The sequence below is a fragment of the Beta vulgaris genome, chromosome 6 (assembly GCF_026745355.1).
Source record: "Beta vulgaris subsp. vulgaris cultivar EL10 chromosome 6, EL10.2, whole genome shotgun sequence".
In the NCBI taxonomy this organism is placed as follows: Eukaryota; Viridiplantae; Streptophyta; class Magnoliopsida; order Caryophyllales; family Amaranthaceae; genus Beta; species Beta vulgaris.
Window position 1 is genome coordinate 4833988 of NC_079207.1, and position 22515 is coordinate 4856502.

The 22515-nt window shown below is 30.4% G+C and overlaps 2 protein-coding genes across 3 annotated transcripts; one reads left to right on the forward strand and one right to left on the reverse strand.

The window, feature by feature from the left end:
• The first annotated feature begins 7676 nt into the window (after positions 1-7676).
• On the forward strand, positions 7677-8645 carry LOC125498254 (protein FAR-RED ELONGATED HYPOCOTYL 3-like). Its single transcript, XM_048646147.2, has one exon. It carries the CDS (start codon positions 7677-7679, stop codon positions 8643-8645), a length of 969 nt encoding a protein of 322 aa, XP_048502104.2.
• Positions 8646-16855: 8210 nt separating this feature from the next.
• On the reverse strand, positions 16856-18391 carry LOC104895144 (jacalin-related lectin Calsepa). 2 transcript variants are annotated; one of them, XM_057395644.1, is made up of 4 exons: positions 18299-18391; positions 17794-18009; positions 17404-17661; positions 16856-17049 (listed from the first exon to the last, which is right to left on the reverse strand). In XM_057395644.1, exons 1-4 carry the CDS (start codon positions 18317-18319, stop codon positions 17029-17031), a joined length of 516 nt encoding a protein of 171 aa, XP_057251627.1. In that variant the 5' UTR covers positions 18320-18391; the 3' UTR covers positions 16856-17028. The 2 variants fall into 2 exon arrangements, with proteins under 2 accessions (XP_057251627.1, XP_057251628.1); XM_057395645.1 differs by having other exon boundaries at positions 17794-18003; positions 18299-18334.
• Between the last annotated feature and the right edge of the window lie 4124 nt (positions 18392-22515).

The following is a 22515-nucleotide window of genomic DNA, read 5'->3' on the forward strand; positions in this document are numbered from 1 at the left end:
TATTGAGATTGAATTTCCTGAAATTTCCATTTCAATTCTTGAGGTTGTTAGTAGGAATTACTCCATCAATTTAATACAATTATCACAAATTCTTGGGTGTAATTATGGTAGGTGTAACATCCTACGAACTACCGGTTCTTTTGTAAAAGAAACTCAAATGCGATGAAATAAATGATTAAATTATATTAGATGCACTCTTCAATTTTTAGTACATTTAATTAAATTACATGTACATTTTCCCCTTTTAAGAAGAATGACCCGTCCTTACAAGACCTACACCTCTCGCAAGTCAGCCAATTCAACTACACAAGTCAACAATTGGTAAATTACTTGTACATGTATCACACAAAAATGGTGTTGAACATGATATTGTACATAATAGAATCAAGTCCCCGAACCTTTAGTAGGGGTGTTCGCGGTTTGGGTTGGTGCGGTTTGGGATGTGACCAAACCCAAACTGCAAATATACGGTTTGATAATTTTCCAGCCAAACCGCACCGCACTTTTCCCCAAACCAACCCAAACCGAACTGCGCAAAACGGTTTGGTGCGGTTTGGTTTGCGATTCAACCATTTTTTTTTCCTCCGTAACATTAATTTTGTTATCTAAGAGTAAAAAAAATTGTTAATAAGAGTCCAAATAGATATGAAGTTGACTTCATAATTAAACTTAAATAACGATTTATCAAAAGTGTTAAAGTTCGTTACCTCAAACTTCTTTTTTCAGTTTTATACTTGTATGCCACCTTGTCAAGTGTATTTAATCTTTTTTTTAAAAAAAAAATTATAAAATTGTGGTTTGCGCCTTTGCGGTGCGGTTTTGGTTTACAAAAATTAAAACCCAACCCAAACCGCAAACCGCGGTTTGCTTGAAATCATAACCCAAATCGCAATTTTAAAACCGCAAACCAAACCAAACCGCGAAAAAACGGTAATATCCCTAACCTTTAGCTCTCTAGCATACGATAATATCCCATGTACACAAGATGCACTGGTATACCCCATATCACATAATAAGGTAAAAATAGAAAAAATATTCAAAGTTGGTCTAGAGTAAGATTCTCAAAAACTTCTTCATCAAAAATATATATATGGTGGATTTTCAAGTGACAATCCAGAGAAAAATTGTGGACCAAAGAGTGAGAAATACAGAAGCTGAAGCGTAAGTCCATAACATGATCACCGAACACTCACTTTTGCCAGCTCCAAATAGCTGCATTATTGTGCCTGACACATTTAAGCATAACACAAACATTGTAAGACATACATGACCTTTGTCAATGTTGATGGTCAATATAAGTAGAAAGTTTGAGGTAACACAAAAATATAAAAATCTTGAAGCAAGAAATAAGGTGAAAAAAATGCTTTCCTACGTACCTAAGTTCATTACTGGTGGCATAGCATGTTGAAGTAGAAGAAGAAACACAAATAATTTACTGTTGGGTGGTACAAAACCAACTTGAATTGCTCCTTTAACAATAATAATTCCCGATAGAGGAAGAATTATATAGCGAGCTACGTACAACTATACCAATAACAACTCTGCGTTGAATACCAGTTCTCTTTAAACCTGACCACAACATAAGTGACATATAAGATGTTATATTGAGTCCCTAACTCAAGAGAATGGAGAGCTATTACTTATTAGTTACCATCTCTATTTGTTATGGAGGAAGTTGTTACCTACCATCCTATCTTTTATGTTAAACGTCCCATGCTTAAATGATGGCGCGACATTATAAAACAACCTCTATTTATGCTTGTTAGTAATGATGTGACGTGTTGTCGGGTTTTAGAGATGGATGTATAACATTAGTTGAATTGTTTAGAGAAGTGCATCGAGGAGCGTTGGCTCAAGGTCGTCTTGAATTTGTCAAGATCTTCAAACAGTCCTCTTTATTTCCTTTAAGTGGAACATTTTCTCCTTGTCACCCTAATGCGTACAATTCACTTGTACTATCCTCGCATCCATCAATTCAACGTTCTAGTGCAGTTTTGGTGGATTTTTACGAGGATTTTGGTTTCAAATTAAGTTTTTGTGTGTTCTTTATTACTGGTTATTTATTTTTTCTTTGACTTGTTAAAATAATTACAATTGTTGTTCTTTAATTTGTATTTTGAAGGGTTAGATTGATCCTATCTTTGTAGTACTTTTGAATGGTTAGAAAACATTCAATTGTCACTAACACACTCACTCTCTCTTTACCTTTTATATTTCTCTTAAGATGTCGTCAATGGATATCTAATTCAGCTTCATCATCTTCAGTTCAGTAGCTTGGTGGATTGATCTATAACTTCTAACATATGTAATTTAAAAATAATTTTAGAAATTGAGGGGGACATTATAATAATAACAACAAATGAAAGAATTGGCACACAATTAGCTTGTGGGTTAACAAAACTGAATTTGTTTGTTCTTTTTTTCCTTTTAACTATCATTTCATTTCTTGGTCAACCAAACTGTGTAGCCTTAGGTTGATTTTCTTATGTTTTCTAATAGATATACCAAATGGACTTGGCATGTTTGCCAAAATACATAATATTTAGCATTAATTAATATTTATAATTATGGATTAGAAAAAATTGTAAAAGATTGATTTTATAAAAATACATTTTGAGACGACGTATCTAATAAGACTCTACATGCATGAAGTATAAGGAGAAATATTTTTTTTCTTTCAACAATACCACCTTATTATTATATTATTTTACAAAACATGTAATAGTAAATTGAAAGCATTATATTTTTATTTTTATTTTACAAGTGAAAGCATTATATTAACTACCACTGTTTTATAGAAGAGACTTATAGTACAAAATAGTAAAAAAAACTTATTAGGATGAATTTACTAATTATTCAAAGGCACGGTAAGATAATACTTCCTCCGTTCCATAATAAATGAAACACTTCTCTTTTTATGTGAGAGCTTTTTTAGAGAAGTGTTTCACTCATTATGGAATGCAAGAAGTATTAATTATTATAATACTACCTCTGTTTTTATTTAGTTGCAACAATTTCTACTTTTAGGTGTTTTTTATTAGTTGCAACATTTTCCTTTTTAGGAAAGCTTTTGGGATAATTTGACTATATTACCCTTACTTCACCTACTCTCTCCCCATTTAATTACAGTACTAGTAGCAGGGCCAAGTGGATCAATTATATTCTTTTTTCTCATTTCTTAAAGTTTGTGCAAAAAGATGAATGTTGCAACTAAATAAAAATAGATGTAGTATGAATTTAACATTGGAGTTTGAAACGTTCAAGAGCTCGCAGATTGGACACCTTATATTATATATATATATATATATATATATATATATATATATATATATATATATATTATATATATAATATATATATATATATATATATATATATATATATATATATATACAGGATCCTGTGAGAAAGGAAATTAGGTGAGAAATGAGAAAGAATAACTACCCTTAGATTAGATCCTGTCAAGGGCCAAGATTAAGTAACTAATGTTAACTTTAAACTACCTATTTTCATCCTTTCCATGCAAAACCTAATTTTTTTCTCTCTCCTCTTTTCTCTCTCTTCCAAAAACGTCTTTTGTCAAGAAATTTCATGGAATCCATTACCGCATCGCATGAAGGTTAGTCTATATTCATGAACATGTATGTTTTTTTTTCGAAAATTAGTTAATAATTATCTGCATAATTCGCTGCATAATTCATATTGTATGCTTAATTCACGAAATTCACGAAATTCACGAAAATTAGTTAATAATTATCTGCATAATTCACGAAATTCGCTGCATAATTCGCTGCATACTTGATATTGTATGCTAAAGTAATACTTCATGGGAACGATTATCGCTGCATAATTCATATTGTATGCTTAAGAAATTCGCTATGATCATGTGCTGTATATGATATGATGCATTGTGTTTCTAAACGCAACTGCTACTTCATTGTGTCAATTATGATGCATTGTGCTCTAAAATATTAGTTGTATTTTGCTGTATATGATATGATGCATTGTGTCAATTATGATCCATTGTGTCAATGAAGGTGAACATTAGAGTTATAGGTTTATTTGATAAGAGTTAAAATTATAGTTATAGCATCATTAGAGTTATAGGTTTATTTGATAAGAGTTATAGGAATTACTAATTAGAGTTATAGGAAATTCATATTTTGCAGACTAATGATCACCTTCTAATTAGAGATGTAGTAGTATTTAATGAGAGTTATACGAATTACTAATTAGAGTTATAGGGGTATTTTGAGTAGTCATAAAAGTTAAAATTATAGTTGTAGCATAATTTGGTATGTACGTCTTAATTAGAGTTATAGGTTTATTTGATAAGAGTTATAGGAATTACTAATTAGAGTTATAGGAAATTCATATTTTGCAAACTAATGTTCACCTTCTAATTAGAGTTGTAGTAGTATTTGATTAGAGTTATACGAATTACTAATTAGAGTTATAGGGGTACTTTTGAGTAGTCATATACGAATTACTAATTAGAGTTACTAATTACTAAGTAGAGTTATAGAAGTATTTATTAGAGTTATAGAAGTATTTGATTGAGTTATAACAATTACTAATTAGAGTTATAGAACTATTTAATTAGAGTTATAGAAGTATTTGATTAGAGTTATAGCAGTATTTGATTAGAGTTATAGCAATTACTAATTAGAGTTATTGAAGTATTTGATTAGAGTTATAGCAGTATTTTATTAGAGTTATAGCAATTACTAATTAGAGTTATAAAAGTATTTGATTAGAGTTATAGAAGTATTTGATTAGAGTTATAGCAATTACTAATTAGAGTTATAGAAGTATTTGATTAGAGTTATAGAAGTATTTGATTAGAGTTATAACAATTATTAATTAGAGTTATAAAAGTATTTGATTAGAGTTATAGAAGTATTTGATTAGAGTTATAGCAATTACTAATTAGAGTTATAGGAGTATTTGATTAGAGTTATAAAAGTATTTGATTAGAGTTATAGCAATTACTAATTAGAGTTATAGGAAATTCATATTTTGCAAACTAATGTTCACCTTCTAATTAGAGTTGTAGTAGTATTTGATTAGAGTTATACGAATTACTAATTAGAGTTATAGGGGTACTTTTGAGTAGTCATATACGAATTACTAATTAGAGTTACTAATTACTAAGTAGAGTTATAGAAGTATTTGATTAGAGTATAGAAGTATTTGATTAGAGTTATAACAATTACTAATTAGAGTTATAGAACTATTTAATTAGAGTTATAGAAGTATTTGATTAGAGTTATAGCAGTATTTGATTAGAGTTATAGCAATTACTAATTAGAGTTATTGAAGTATTTGATTAGAGTTATAGAAGTATTTGATTAGAGTTATAGCAATTACTAATTAGAGTTATAAAAGTATTTGATTAGAGTTATAGCAATTACTAATTAGAGTTATAGAAATATTTGATTAGAGTTATAGAAGTATTTGATTAGAGTTATAGCAATTATTAATTAGAGTTATAAAAGTATTTGATTAGAGTTATAGAAGTATTTGATTAGAGTTATAGCAATTACTAATTAGAGTTATAGAAGTATTTGATTAGAGTTATAAAAGTATTTGATTAGAGTTATAGCAATTACTAATTAGAGTTATAAGGAGTATTTTATTAGAGTTATATGAATTACTAATTATGCAAGGGGTTACTTTTTGTAACAATTACTAATAATTATTACAGTTATAGACACTCTTGATTAGAGTTATAGGAATTTATGTGTGCAATACTTTGAATTCTAAATAGTTGACTTACAGTTTATACCTATTTAATATGCAGAGGCAGGAACTAGTAACTCTATGCAAAGCATAAACATTGCCTCATTAAATCTGTCTACACCACCTAAGCAAAGTACGAACATCACCCCATGCGGAGAACATGAGTTCACTCGAGTTGTTCCAGCAGAATTAATTCCTAAAGTTGGGCAGATTTTCGACAGTCTTAAAGATGCAATAGACTTTTATAATATAATGCTGTAGCATGTGGATTTGATACTAGAATGTCTACCGAGACTCGAGCAAAGGATGGCACTATTGTATTCAAATACATTTTGTGTAACAAGCAAGGAGTGAAGGCAGTGGCTGCAGCAAATCACACAACTAATATTGAGTCGGTTGAGCCAATTTCCCCAACTCAAAAGAGGAGGAGAAAACTTACACGGGTTGGTTGCAAAGCCAAGATTGTTTTCCGACTTCATGAGATATCCAAATATCGAGTTTGGTCTTTTCATGAAGGACATAACCACAAGCTACTAAGTCCTGAAGAAGGACAATTCCAAAAGTTGAAAAGAAATTTGACGATGTATCAAAAGAAAATGATAATTGATAACTCTAAACTCAATATTGGAGCAACAAAGACGTACCGAATGTATAAGGAGAAGGTTGGTGGTTATGGAAATGTTGGAGCAACTGTTGGCGACTTCAAAAATTTGCACGGGATGTTAGAGCATACATTGGAGAACATGATGCTGATATGTTTATAAGCACCTTAAGTAGACAAAAGGAGATGAATAGTGGATTTTTCTTTGACTATGTAGCTAATGCAAAGAAGGTTTGCATAGAGTGTTTTGGGCCGATGCTTTGTGTAGGAGAAATTACTTTGCTTTTGGAGATGTTGTCTCGTTTGATGCTACGTATGGAACAAACATGTACAACTTGGTATTCTGCCCATTTACAGGGATTGACCATCATAAAAGGTAATCTCTATTCTATATGGGAAGAGGGGTAGGACACCAAAATATTAGAAACCCCATTTTATCCTCATAACATCTCTATTATAACTACTTCCTTTAATGAAAAAATAAAAAAGAAAACTACCTAATTAATTTTAAAAATAGAAAAATATTACAAAAAGAAAACTCAAGAATTCAAATATTCCTAATTTATTAAAAATAATTAATAATTAATTTAATTTTTTTCATCTCCTAAAAAAATAATTTTGTATGTATGTTCGCACGCATCGCGTGCATATAAAAACTAGTTCATATAACTCTTATGACTAGTAAAATACTTTTGCAACTCTAATTAGTTATTCATATAACTCTTATGACTAGTAAATAATCCTGCAACTCTAATTAGTTATTCATGTAACTCTAATCAAATACTCTTGTAACTCTAATTAGTAATTCATATAACTCTAATCAAATACACCTGTAACTCTAATTAGTAATGCATATAACTCTAATCATATACTCATGTAACTATAATTAGTTTTCATATAACTCTAATCAAATACTCTTGTAACTCTAATTAGTAATGCATATAACTCTAATCATATACTTATGAAACTATAATTTCTAGTCTAGTCTATCTTTTATGTATCTCCGTCGTATATTTTAAGATTTTTTCCTTTCCTTTTCATAGGTCTGTGATTTTTGGTGCTGCTTTGACATCAAGAGAGAATGACAATTCTTTTGTGTGGGTTTTTGAAAAATTCAAACAAGCTATGGGCAATAAGGAACCAAACTTTATTATCACTGACCAGGATCCTGCAATGAAGAAAGCTTTCCCAAAAGTATTCAATGATGCACAACAAAAATTCTGCATGTGGCATATTATGGGTAAACTTACTGACAAGGTGGGGAAAGGGAAAGACATAACAGATTACAAACTCAACTGATACAGAAGGGTTAGAAGAGTCGGAACCTAATGACATGGTGGGGATAGCTGAACGCAATAAAGAAAAAGATTTCCTCAAGAAGATAAATGCTTGTGTTTGGGATAAAGAATTAGAGCCACAAGAGTTTGTTGATAAGTGGAATGAAGTCATACAAGAATTCAATCTACAGCAAAATAAGTGGCTTAATGACATATTCAACATAAAGGAGTCTTGGATCCCAGCATATTTCAAAGAGAAACCAATGGCTGGCTTAATCAGCACAACACAAAGATCAGAGAGCCAGAATAGTTTTTTTGGTAATTTCAATAGTCCATGTGCTACATTGGTTGAGTTCTGGTTGCGTTTCCAAACGGCTGTACAACAACAAAGACATGCTCAAAGCAGTTTGAACAAAGATAACGACACTTCCTACCCTCAACTTATCACCCCTTGGCCGATCGAAGCAAGCGTCTCTAAAGTATACACCCATGTAATCTTTTACCTATTTCAAGAAGAAGTTAGTGCAGCATGTTTCACATGTGGTCATGCAAGGTCTGAAATTAGGGATGGAATGGAATACATTACTGTCACTGAAGATAGAAAGAAGAAGAATTATGAGGTCACTTTAGATCCAATGACTTTTGATGCCATATGTTCATGTTCACTATTCGAGAGGGTTGGATTGATATGTAGGCATGTTCTTTGGGTTTACAAGGCCAAACATTTGAATAAGTTGCCCGATAAATATATCCTCACTCGATGGACGAAGGAAGCACACAAAAGTCATATTCATGAGTTTGATGAAAATTTTCCTAAAGATTGTGGAAAGGTAGAAATGAAGCAGATAAAATTAGGTGAATTGTGGAATGAAATATATACAACCATTGGTCTCGTTGAAGAAAGGGATGAGGATATTGATGCTCTAATTGAAAATCTAAGAGGCTTCAAGAAATCCATTAAATCGGGTGAGGATAAATACGTCAATGACAAAAGACCAAGTCATTCAAGAATTGATAGGATGTAGTGCTCCAAACGAGGTAACTATAAAAGTTCCTGAGAAAGCCAACAACAAGGGTAGGAAGAGGCTCAAATCTGTGAAAGAAAAGACTATTGAGAAGCAACAAAAACCACTAAGAAGGTGTCGTCTATGCAATAAAATGGTCAATCATGATGCAAGGAATTGTCCTTATCGAAGTCAACAAACTTAAGGAATGATAGCTAACACAGATGAAAGTGGTGAAGAACTAATAGCTAATATAGATAGTTGGTGTTTTTTTACATATTAATGTATTATTTTTATTATATTTAGAATAAAAATGAAATAGGATGTTGCAAACTTTATAAATATGAAAGTAAAATCATTCTTACCCTTCTCTTTTATTGCTGTTGTTATAGAAGTATTTGATTAGAGTTATAGAAGTATTTGATTAGAGTTATAGCAATTACTAATTAGAGTTATAAAAGTATTTGATTAGAGTTATAGAAGTATTTGATTAGAGTTATAGCAATTACTAATTAGAGTTATAGAAGTATTTGATTAGAGTTATAGAAGTATTTGATTAGAGTTATATCAATTATTAATTAGAGTTATAAAAGTATTTGATTAGAGTTATAGAAGTATTTGATTAGAGTTATAGTAATTACTAATTAGAGTTATAGAAGTATTTGATTAGAGTTATAGCAATTATTAATTAGAGTTATAAAAGTATTTGATTAGAGTTATAGAAGTATTTGATTAGAGTTATATCAATTATTAATTAGAGTTATAAAAGTATTTGATTAGAGTTATAGAAGTATTTGATTAGAGTTATAGCAATTACTAATTAGAGTTATAGAAGTATTTGATTAGGGTTATAGCAATTATTAATTAGAGTTATAAAAGTATTTGATTAGAGTTATAGAAGTATTTGATTAGAGTTATAGCAATTATTAATTAGAGTTATAAAAGTATTTGATTAGAGTTATAGAAGTATTTGATTAGAGTTATAGCAATTATTAATTAGAGTTATAAAAGTATTTGATTAGAGTTATAGAAGTATTTGATTAGAGTTATAGCAATTACTAATTAGAGTTATAAAAGTATTTGATTAGAGTTATAGAAGTATTTGATTAGAGTTATAGCAATTACTAATTAGAGTTATAGAAGTATTTGATTAGAGTTATAGAAGTATTTGATTAGAGTTATATCAATTATTAATTAGAGTTATAAAGTATTTGATTAGAGTTATAGAAGTATTGATTAGAGTTATAGTAATTACTAATTAGAGTTATAGAAGTATTTGATTAGAGTTATAGCAATTATTAATTAGAGTTATAAAAGTATTTGATTAGAGTTATAGAAGTATTTGATTAGAGTTATATCAATTATTAATTAGAGTTATAAAAGTATTTGATTAGAGTTATAGAAGTATTTGATTAGAGTTATAGCAATTACTAATTAGAGTTATAGAAGTATTTGATTAGGTTATAGCAATTATTAATTAGAGTTATAAAAGTATTTGATTAGAGTTATAGAAGTATTTGATTAGAGTTATAGCAATTATTAATTAGAGTTATAAAAGTATTTGATTAGAGTTATAGAAGTATTTGATTAGAGTTATAGCAATTATTAATTAGAGTTATAAAAGTATTTGATTAGAGTTATAGAAGTATTTGATTAGAGTTATAGCAATTACTAATTAGAGTTATAGAAGTATTTGATTAGAGTTATAGCAATTACTAATTAGAGTTATAGAAATATTTGATTAGAGTTATAAAAGTATTTGATTAGAGTTATAGCAATTACTAACCAGAGTTATAAGAGTATTTTATTAGAGTTGATATGCATTACTACTTAGAGTTACAGAAGTATTTAACTAGTCATAAGAATTTTAATTATAGTTATGACATTACTTGTTACGTACGTTAGTATTTTATTAGGGTTATATAAATTACTAATTAGGGAAACATTGCGAGCGAAATAGCACATGTGATCAGCACATATATAAAAAATAATGCTAGTAAAAGTTGAAATAAGTAAATACTAATATCAGCACATAGTAGTTTTGATTCTAATAAATCCTCCCTAACACTATCCCTCTACAAAAGTGGAAAAAAATACTTGTAAATGTGTGAGAATTATTTAGCTGCAACTTCATGAATTATATGTTTACTCTACACCTTTAAACGAGCTGTTTCTTTCCGTATATTGTCTTGTTCCTTGTAAATCATCCACAACTTGTCTCGAATAGAAGCCTTTATCTCATTGAACTCATGAATCTTTTGGATGATCTCCTTCCTAATATTATTGATATCACACAAAACAAGGGCTGCACAGATTTCAGCTTGTACGCCTTATCTTGGCGTTGTCAAGCTGAGACTCAAATATTTCTCCATCATAGTTCAACATGTGAACCATTGCAAAAACACCACAATCCAAGGTTGGCTTACTTGTTTGCCATGGAAACTTGACATTAATGATATCATATGAAACTAAATCAGCAGCCAATGGATGCTCAAATCTATCCAAATAATCACTCATGTTATAGCGCTGCAAAAAAAAAATAGATAAATAACTATAGAGAAAAATAACGAACAATAAAGCTTAAAAGTACTAAAAACAAATAAGAACAAAAGACCTATAAATATTGTAAATCTTACTATACTAATGGCAAGCTTCTTGAAGTGAGAATCATCCCAATTTCCGTAGACTCTATTATCCAGATAATCCACTCTTTTTTGTATGAAGTTGATCACAACAATAAAGTTGTGTTCCATGTACAAGAGTGGAACGAATATCTGCGACCCACAAATTGAACAAGTTGAGTTATTAGATAAATAAATATAGAAAAGGACATTATAAAAAGAAGTACGAAAGACATACCAAATCAACATTATGAAGATCACATTTGACTTTGTTACATGAGATCCAAATATCCCATGAAGAAAATAGCTCACTCAATAATGCAACATCTTCAATTTCGTCATGTTTCTCCGTAATATTTATCAAAGGACCCTAAAAATATCACATAAAACTTGTCAATTAAACTTATAACTCTAATTAGTAATTCCTATAACTCTTATCAAATAAACCTATAACTCTAATTAAGACGTACCTACCAAATAATGCTATAACTATAATTGAAAATGGACCAGTTATATGAATATGATGAATGAAAATGGACCAGTTATAGGAGCATCCATGATCTATTGAAATTCAATTTAGAAGACCTTTTTGACTAGCCATAAGATTTCAAAAGCATTTTAAAAGGAGAATATTGAAGAGATTACCACATGATTAAGGCCGAAAAAATATGCGTCGAGGTGAAGAATCTTCGGTTGACTCCACATAGTTCATCAACAAACTCCAACCCTCAATAACAGTTGTGGTGATCATTTCATTGGTTGCCAAACTTAAAAAATCCTCTCGTGTAACAAAGTGGTTTTCTCCAAAAGACGCAATAATTTGACTGTAAAAAGTATATATAGAAAGTTAACAAAAATAATATAAAATAAAGAAAATAATGAAGTATGATGTAGGTAATAATGTTTACCTCTGTGCCAAAGTTTCATTGTGATCTACCATACAATAATCAACTACATGTTTCCGGAAGGATGGCATGTATGATAATAGTGTTACATTTTGACGCATAAATTTTGAAACCAAAGTGACAGGGACATTTTGAATCCCACAATTATATGTAGAACCAAGACCATCATTGTTGACATTATGGCTATTAGAAGATGTACGCAACCAAGACATTGGAGATCTAACGCAACCATCTCTCTCTTTGTTGATTTCGTCCACATGAGAACACGACTTAGCACACTCATCTCCAATAATTGAAATGTCAACAAAGGATGGGGAAGAAACATCTGGACCCTTGGCACCAATTAATAACTCGTTTTCAGACTGAGAGAGTAATTGGAAAGTTGGCATATCATCAACAGCTTTTTTCATAGCAGAAATAGAATCTGTGACATTATCGATATATACTTGCCATGCATCTTCATGAACAAAAGCCGGAGTTGGAGACAAAGTAGGAGAATCAGAAACATGTATATTATCTTTCCCTTTATTTTCTGCGTTATTGATCATACTCTTTGCTTTTGACAATCGATCAATATAATGGGAAGACACAACGTCCAAGTCTCTTTTCATTAACAACAAAATCTCATGCAGGCCCTGTGAAAAGGAAAGGAAAAAATCTTAAAATATATGAAGATACATATATGATAGACTAGACTGATAAATTATAATTACAGGAGTATCTGATTAGAGTTATATACATTACTAATTAGAGTTATAAGAGTATTTGATTAGAGTTATATAAATTATTTGATTAGAGTTATAAAAGTATTTGATTAGAGTTATAGCAATTACTAATTAGAGTTATAGAAGTATTTGATTAGAGTTATATAAATTATTTGATTAGAGTTATAGAAGTATTTGATTAGAGTTATAGCAATTACTAATTAGAGTTATAGAAGTATTTGATTAGAGTTATAGCAATTACTAATTAGAGTTATAGAAGTATTTGATTAGATTATAGCAATTACTAATTAGAGTTATAGAAGTATTTGATTAGAGTTATATAAGTATTTGATTAGAGTTATAGCAATTACTAATTAGAGTTATAGAAGTACTTGATTAGAGTTATAGAAGTATTTGATTAGAGTTATAGCAATTACTAATTAGAGTTATAAAAGTATTTGATTAGAGTTATAGAAGTATTTGATTAGAGTTATAGCAATTACTAATTAGAGTTATAGAAGTATTTGATTAGAGTTATAGAAGTATTTGACTAGAGTTATAGCAATTATTGATTAGAGTTATAAAAGTATTTGATTAGAGTTATAGAAGTATTTGATTACATTTCATCTGCTGCAGGATATCATGAATAATAATTAAAAACATAATAGGATATCATGAAAAAGCAATAAAAATATATGATAAGAGTTATAGGAGGACATACATCTGTTGCAGTTTTATGTATCTCCTCGTCAGAAGGCAAGCTATCTGGAATCTCAAAGCTAATTACCTTCTTGCAGTGAGAAATATCAGCCAAACACTTCCTTTGGATATCCTGGACTGAAGGTACTGAATTACATTGAAGACGCGAAGAGAGATGACTCTCCAAATCCAAAATCCCATTCCCAAAACTTCCAGAACCTAACTCATCATGAATACTTTTTGGAAATTTTCATCTGTCCAAAATTGAACAAGTGGGGGATCTCTAGGTAACGCATGAGATTTGAAAACTAACCTATGGAAGTATATAATTTCTAACATGATAACACAACCTCCAAGAATAGCCAAACTATCTACATGATATTTCCCAAATCCATTAGAAAGTTTCTCCAGCACATATGAGCACCAATCAAATTCTTTAATTTTACATACTTGAGAAACGGCTTTTAAAAGTTTCAAATCCACTTTATTGTTCGACGTAGGAGCAAGAAACCTACCCATAGCATAAAGGACAAACAAACTTTTAAATTCATCTCCACCCGCCTGCATCTCATTCGATCGAATCTTAGCAGCTACATCCTTCAAAGAAATTCCTTGTCTGTCATCAACAACATCAAACTTAAATCGAAACTTCTTTTCAAGATATTATCAGACTCCTTAGATCCTCTACCAGTGGAAATCTCCTCAACCTCATAATCACCCATGGGAAGCAAAAAGACCTCATGCACATCAAACTTACTTACCACAAATTTATTCACCGCATCGATTCTAAACACCCAACTGCCAGGATTAAAAGACTTTATTAAAAAAGGGATCATGGTAGTAGAACTTTGAGTCAAATGCAAACTGCAAAGACCTCCAAAACCAATGTCATTCACATCTTGGACTCGTTGCGAAGATAAGTCCTTTATAAGCTTTACCAACTCATTCGGTCTACATTGAGTAGACAACTCTGATGGCTTTTTTTCTGTTTCGGTACATGTGATGTACTATCCTTTTTAAGTAATTTGGCCCCTTTCTTATCAACCAAATCCATACTTTGACATGCACTACGCTTACCGTTCACATTACCAACCTCGACAATGTTCATATCTACATACACATACATAAACTAATCACACATTCATACAACCAGAATTGAATATTCAAAACATAAAATATCGATTATAGTGGTATTCATATAATCATGTTTGCCACAGGTGTCCAAGTTAAGAGTAACACATAGATAAAACACAAATTAAACCATCACTAAAACATCATGACATTAAGTAACCCCCACGTGTATACATCAATTATCATTTGCGATTATGGCAACACTTGATTAGAGTTGTAGGATATAATAGTGAAGAAGTATACCAATACTTATTTAAAATTATAAGAAATACTATTTAGAGTACTGACAACATTTAATTAGAGAGTAGGTAGTAGTATTTAAGAGTTAAGAGTTATAACATTGCTTGTTAAGAGTTATAGGATGTACAGATTAGAATTATGGCAATCCTCTTTAGAGTTATACGAATGAATAGTTAACTTTACAGAACTACCTATTAGAGTGATGCTAATACATGTTTAAAAGTTATAATCAATTATCATTAAGATGATTGATAATTACAAGCTCCAGAGAGTATATACAGGAGGTAAAAAAAAGTCTCAAGCTCCAAACTGGAAAAAATTATACAAACAATGGTGGAGTAATTAATGCTAAGAATGTCAATATTGAATACAACACTAAACAAATTCAAATCTATGTCAAAGTTATCGCTACCACCCATCAACAAGAGCTCCTCTTTCATCCTCTCTCTACATCGAACACAAAACACAACCCCTGAAAATGCACACATAACAAGGTGAACATTAACTATAATCTATAACTCTAAATAAGATGTACATACCAAATAATGCTATAACTATAATTATAACTCTTATGACTACTCAAAATACCCCTGTAACTCTAATTAATAATTTGTATAACTCTTATTAAATAATGCTACAACTTAATTATAAGGTCAACATTAGTTTGGGGGGTGGGGGGGGGGGGTTTGGACTTTGGAGGTAGATTGTAAACATCCTCAGAGACAAATTCACAATTACTACATCAACCAGTAGATGTTGGTAATCTTGCAGGTGCACAAAGCAGATTACTGTTCTGTTACCACTCTCAAACTGGATTTCAGGACAAGCTGAAAATATGTTGCCCATTCAGTAATACTTAGAAGATCATCAGGTATCAAGCAGACAAGCACCAAAGCTGTTCAATCACATCATACCGCAACTTTTTTAATGAGCAAAAGAGGTGATTACAAGTTTATCCGAGTATATGAATTGAATATAAGTTCACAGTACTTACAAAATATTCAAGCAGAAAGTTTTTTAAGCACAAGTTTTTGTTTGGAAGTGGGGGATTGCTGGAAAAACTTGATTCGAGTACCCAATAGATCACAACATAATCATAATCACTGCTGTTTGCTTTTACTTGCATTTGCTTTTCAGAGTTCAGACAAATTTTCAAACTATATAACTAAACCCACCAAAATCAAGTTCTTGAAAAAAAAATCAGAAAAAGAAATCGTAATTAAACTAAATGTCACGTTCTCGAAAATTAATCAGAAAGAAATCAAGTTCTCAAAATTTTCGCATAATTAATGTCAAGAAATCATAATCACAATTCTGAAAAAATTCAAGAAGTAAACTAGAACGAAAAAAAAAAACTTACCTTTCTCTCCCATACTAAATCGCTGAACTAGTTGATTTTGGTTGAATTGCAGAAGAAAATTTACTCGCTGAACTAGATAACCCAAGTTCGACCGTCGAACAGAGAGGAGTATTTGCAGAAAAAAACTTGGTGAAAATCGCTGAACAGAAAGCAAATCGCTGAACAGAAAGCAAATCGCTGAACAAATAATTGCAGAAAAAAACATGAAACCGTCGAACTAGTTGAATTTGGTGAATTGCAGAAGAAACTTGATGAACAAATTGCAGAAAATCGAAGTATTTGCATAAGAACCAAACTTAAGAGTTGGGAGAGAGGAGAGAGGAGAGAGAGAGGATGAAAGAGGAGAGAGGAGAGAGAAGAGAGATAGGGTCAGCGAGTTATGCGTAAGATTGATTAGGGTAATCCCTTTTTATTTTTAATCTTGACCGTTACATGTAACATGATCTAAGGGCTGTTATTCTTTCTCATTTCTCATGTAAAACCTCATTCTCACCTGAACTCAATTCTATATATATATATATATATATATATATATATATATATATATATATGTTAATTAAGTTGAAATAAATTACCAACAACGTAACAATAATACATTCACTCAAGTTTATGATTACAATCACTCTTAGCTTGAGAGGCCACTCATATAATATAAGTACTTCTTATTGTGGCTTATTGGAAACAAAAATAATAGTAGATATCCCCATTGGCTGAATACAGTAGCCTAAGACTTGGAGAACGTCATTAATTAGCGCTCGAAAATTCCTGAATTTGACATGGAGACCAATGAAAGGATTAGCTATAATTATAAAAAGTAATAAAATTAAAATTAATAATGCAGCTAGGTAGGGAAAAATAAGGATGAAAAGGTAAGGAAAATCTCCGTTATATATTTAGTAACAGGCTCATTAATTTTATAGCTGATACATAAGAAAAACAAAAGTGATATATATATATGCATGGAATATAATCTTCATTTTGCTTATTAATATATTTGCTCATGTATAGCCTCCAAATGAGCAAGAATATAACCTTGATATACTATACTATAGACATGCAATAATACTCAGATGTAACATGAAATTTAGATATCTAAAGTAGGAAATTATATCTTATTACCTTCCTCACGAGAAGTCCAATTGACTCGATATAGCCGTCGCTCCTTCCAAAAACTCCAACAACAGGACCATCAGTTATGTTTGGCGATGAAAAAGCAGTTAAATTATCAACATCCTTTCCTTGTCCATATGGTCCATATCCTTGAGGATTGAAATTGGTCTGAATCTTCAATGTCGCAACATCAACTTGCTTCCGATCTCTATCGTTTCCATACGTTCCACTAACACCGGTTAGGTATTCACCATCCTTGAGCACAATCTATTGTTTTATAGATACATGCATGTATGGATGGAAAGCAAAAAAATAAAAAGTTTGCATTAGATAGTGATCTAAATGAATGCAAAAAAGCTATTAGTTTCCAAAGACATGAAGATACATGCATGTATTCACCTGATTAACAAAGTGTGTGCTGGTTGGTGGGCTAGTGCCACCGATCTGCACAGTCCTGGTACTTCCATCAGGCTTAGCTATCACAAATCTGATTCCATCCACAATGTATCCACTGTCAACTGTTAGTGTAGTGAAACGCTCACCATCAGCAAGTTGAACGCGATAGTTTTCCGGCAATTGAGAACCATAAGGCCCGTATTGTTCAATCACCTCCCCCTGTGAAAGTTTAGAAGAACATTTAGAAAACTAAAATTTGCATGCATGCATGCTATTAGAGTATGGTAAGTATATTATATTAGAGTCCTAGACTAATAAGGAAACGAGTATAATTACATGTTAATATAATATAATATACTTACCATAATTATAATACATGCTAACAAAAATATAAATAAGACAATTAGAATAAGTGGGTAAATAGATTGGAGAATAGAAATACTTATTCATCAACTTTGCATAAAGAGAATTATAGAAAAAAGAAAGACTAAGAAAGCCAAGTACTCACGCTAGCAACTGCTTGAGCCATTTCTTAAATTTGCAGATTAGCACGTAGGTTTTAGTAGTAACTTTGCTACTAGGATATGGTTTCTTGTTCTCTCCTGGATGATGTTTGTATCTATTTATACATATATACCATGAAGAGGCCAAGAGGGCAAAGTTGTGATTTTTACTCCACAAAAGAACATATTCTCTTGGACAACTTGTCTTTTTATATCCATAACTATTATATCGATCTATGTCTGCTTCTTTTCATTTTTATCCGTCCACACTACACGATAAATTTAAGACATGAATTATGCGATTATGCATTAAATATTTAAACCAACAACTACAATTATTAATTAAATTACTTACTTATTAGTTATTACTTAAATATTAATGCTATAGCATGCATTCGTATGTATATGAGTAGTGGCGGAGCCAAAATTATTTTATTGAGGAAATATAGATTATATGAGAAAAAGATAGTTATGACGACCATAAAATCATCTCTAGTCAAGAAAAATTGATGCCATTAATTAGGGATGGTATTCAAGCAATCAACTCAAGATAATGAGGGGTTCTTACCCCTCCCCCCCCCCCCTCCTACCTAGAATGATAAACAAAAATATCAATACTTGTATGAGCTCCAAAAATTAAAAGCAGCTTCATCTTGATATAATCTGATTAGAGGATTATATTACTCTACTCAATCATATTTAAGTAAAAAAAATATTTTAGTAAATTCTAATCAATCAAACACTGTGGATAGTATGCTATATCTATTAAAACAAAAGAAAAAGCTATATGCAGCTCTAAGAGTTGTATATAAGAAGCTAAAAATGAAAATAAGTTGCATTAATTGATCATTTATTACATCAGTTGATGCAAAATTTTTCCATAAATTCACAACTTATTACTATTTTAAGTAGTGTATTTATGTCTTATATACAACACTAAGGGTTGCATAAAGTATAATCCTAAAAAAAATTAGAGGATTATATTACTCTATTATGCATGCTAGCATGAAGAGCAACTAATGCTCCGTTTCGAAAAAGTCGATCAGAAGATAAGATCCATGATCATGACGCCCGGAAGGTGCCACAAGAATCCGCTTACACATATTGCCATATTGGTAGATCAAAGTTTTACAAAATCCATTCCAAAAGGTACGCGGAAAGACTCCTTTAGACTGAATCAGATTCTTTATGTCAAACATACCAAACTCTTGTAGATAAAAATTGAGCAGGGAATCAATTCTCCGATCTACAACCTCAAGTATTAAAGGTAGAGATATGCATGTAAACCACTATACGAGTTTGGATCTTCTATAGTTTTGATTTTAAAAACTCTACAAGGTGCGTGAGCCATTGATTTAAAAATTAAGGACTCATATTGGTGGGTGGGAAAAATTGGGTGTGGATTTTGATGAGAAAAAATAAAGGGGATTTCAAAAAGATTATATTTGAGTCATTGTTTTTTTTTATTCAATGTTTTATATTAGTCAAACTCTACCTTAAATAGTTATTTTAGAACTCTAAAGGATCCAAACACCCACTACACTACCATCTTATTACTCTCATATAAGTAATTAAAATGACATTAAGATTTTTTTTTTATCCATGGTAATGAAGGGTACTTTTTTGTAGGGGGAGAAATCAAGAGTACTTTTTTTGTACTTAAAGTATATTTCTGTTTCTTATTATCATAGTTAGAAAAGTAATCCAAAAATTAGTATCACCACAATAACAAACAATAAAATGATTCGATTGGACTTTAACAGATTGTAAAAGAATATCAAATACAATATATATTTAAATTTGATTTCAAACGGTGTTATATTTTTTTAATTATTATCGTGAAGAGGGGGTTATTCTTCATAGATAAGATCTAGAGCAAGAGGAAATAGTTATCATGAATTAAAAAGATATTTAAAATTATCTCATTTAAGACTTTGAAGGTAATATTTTGTGTAAAAAAGAAACAATGAGAATTTAAGATACAAGGTAATCTATACAAATATATTAAAAGGCGTGCATAAATAAGAAACTGCGCCACGTGGCGCTCTTCCTAGAGAGTTTTACTTAGTTCATGTGATCTATGTCAATAAAAAAAATTAGAAATTGCATAGTATAGGGTTTGATCCTGAGACCTCAAGTACATATACTAAAGTCTTAATAACCACTAGGCTAAGTTTGTATTTAGTGTTATTATCATAAAGTATTATATTAATAAATAAAAATTTTTCTTACCCAGGGCATAGCCCGGACCTAATAACTAGTTCATTATCTAAAAGTGACCCCTTTAAAATATAGAGTAGCCTCTTTAACTTACAAAGTCGCCCTCTTAAGTTACAAATAAAATGGGTCTTACCGAATACTAGTTGCTAGCACACAAAAAGGAAAAAGCAATGTCTCCTGCAACCGAAAGAAATGAGAGAATAAGGAACAAAATAAATCATTTTAAAAAGAAAGAAAAAAAGAATCAAAAGAATATAAGATAAGATAAAAACAAGAAAATTTGTTCAAAACTTGAAAGTGTAGGTAGGAGTTTCAATGATATATGTGAGTAAAGTTCGAGCTTAAGTTAGGCTGACTTGATTTGACTCGTAACTTCTCGCGTCAATCTCAAGCTAAGTAGAGCTCATTTGAATTAAGTATTGACCGAGTATTGTCAAAGCTTTCACCGAGTCAAGTTAATTCACTCTTTCCGAGTTTTAACCTAGTCAACCTCGAGTAGCTCATAAATTACAAAAGGAATGTCCAAATCAAAATCGACACTAAAAGAAAACTATCGAAAATTAATTTACAACATTCACTCACAAATCACTTAATTAATTAAAAGAAGAAACTTTACAAATCACTCATACAATTGAGAAAATCACGTTATAAAATCACGTAAACCACTCAAATAATCAGGAAACTTTATTAAAACTTAAAATTAACATACAAACTAAAACTAATAACCTAGAACGTCAATACATACAAAAATATTTACAAAAATTTACTTAGAAATCACTATTCTCAAGAACCATTCACAATTAATGGTGAGTCATGATAAAAAATAGAGGTGTATTTGTAGTGAAATCGGAATTTAGAAGTTAGACAAGGAAAAAAATTATTTACTTTTTTATAGTGTTTCCTATATATAATGAAAATTTTACATACATTTGGACCTATCTTTTTCTATTATATAATAGCGATTAATTATCAAGGTAAAAAGGTTTATGTAAAATATCATTCAAGAATTAATAAAATACAACATATCTTTATTATATAAGGGAAGGAGGGAGTTATGATGTCCCCGAATATAGAGACTATATTACCCCCTTCCCATTCTAAATTACAAATTCACTTACAAATCAAAGGAGACTTCAAACAAAAATACCAAAAATATAATTATAATAATCACTCACAAGTCAACTAAAATCATAAAATTGCATAATTTATTTTATGCAAATCACTAAAATGAGGAAACTTTATAAAAACTTAAAAATTCACTTACAAACTACAACCTATGAAAAAATTGACTTGAAATCAAAGTGTCCACTTTCTTTACAATTTATGAAGTATTGTACTTAATTTAAAAATCAACTAAACAATTATAATATTAGAAATCATAAATAAATTCAATAAAATATCTATTTTGTTGATAGAATTTAACTTTGAAAAGTAAAAAAAAAAAAAAAAAAAAGAATGGTGAGAGACTTAAGTTAATAAACTAAACCAATCAAATTTTGCAACCAAAAACAATTATACTTCGTATGTCTAATGTTCAAAGTTTGACTCCTATGCCGAAGAAAATCGAGTTTTTTTTTGAAAAAAATTCAAGCACGCATCGCGTGCAAAAAATTCTAGTTGATCATTTATTACATTGGTTGATGCAAAAAAATTACATAAATCACAACTGATTTCCATTTTATATAGTGTATCTATGTCTTATATGCAACCCTAAGGGCTGCATATAGCATAACTCTAAAATAAATTAGAGGATTATATTACTCTCTTATGCTAGCATGAAGAGCAACTAATGTTTCGTTTTGAAAAAGTCGATCAGAAGATAAGATCCATGATCATGACGCCGGGAAGGTGCCACAAGAATCCACTTACACATATTGCCATATTGGTACTTGGTAGATCAAAGTTTTACAAAATCCATTCCAAAAGGTACGCGGAAAGACTCCTTTAGACTGAATCAATTCTTTATCTTAAACAACTAATAAACTCATGTAGATAAAAACTG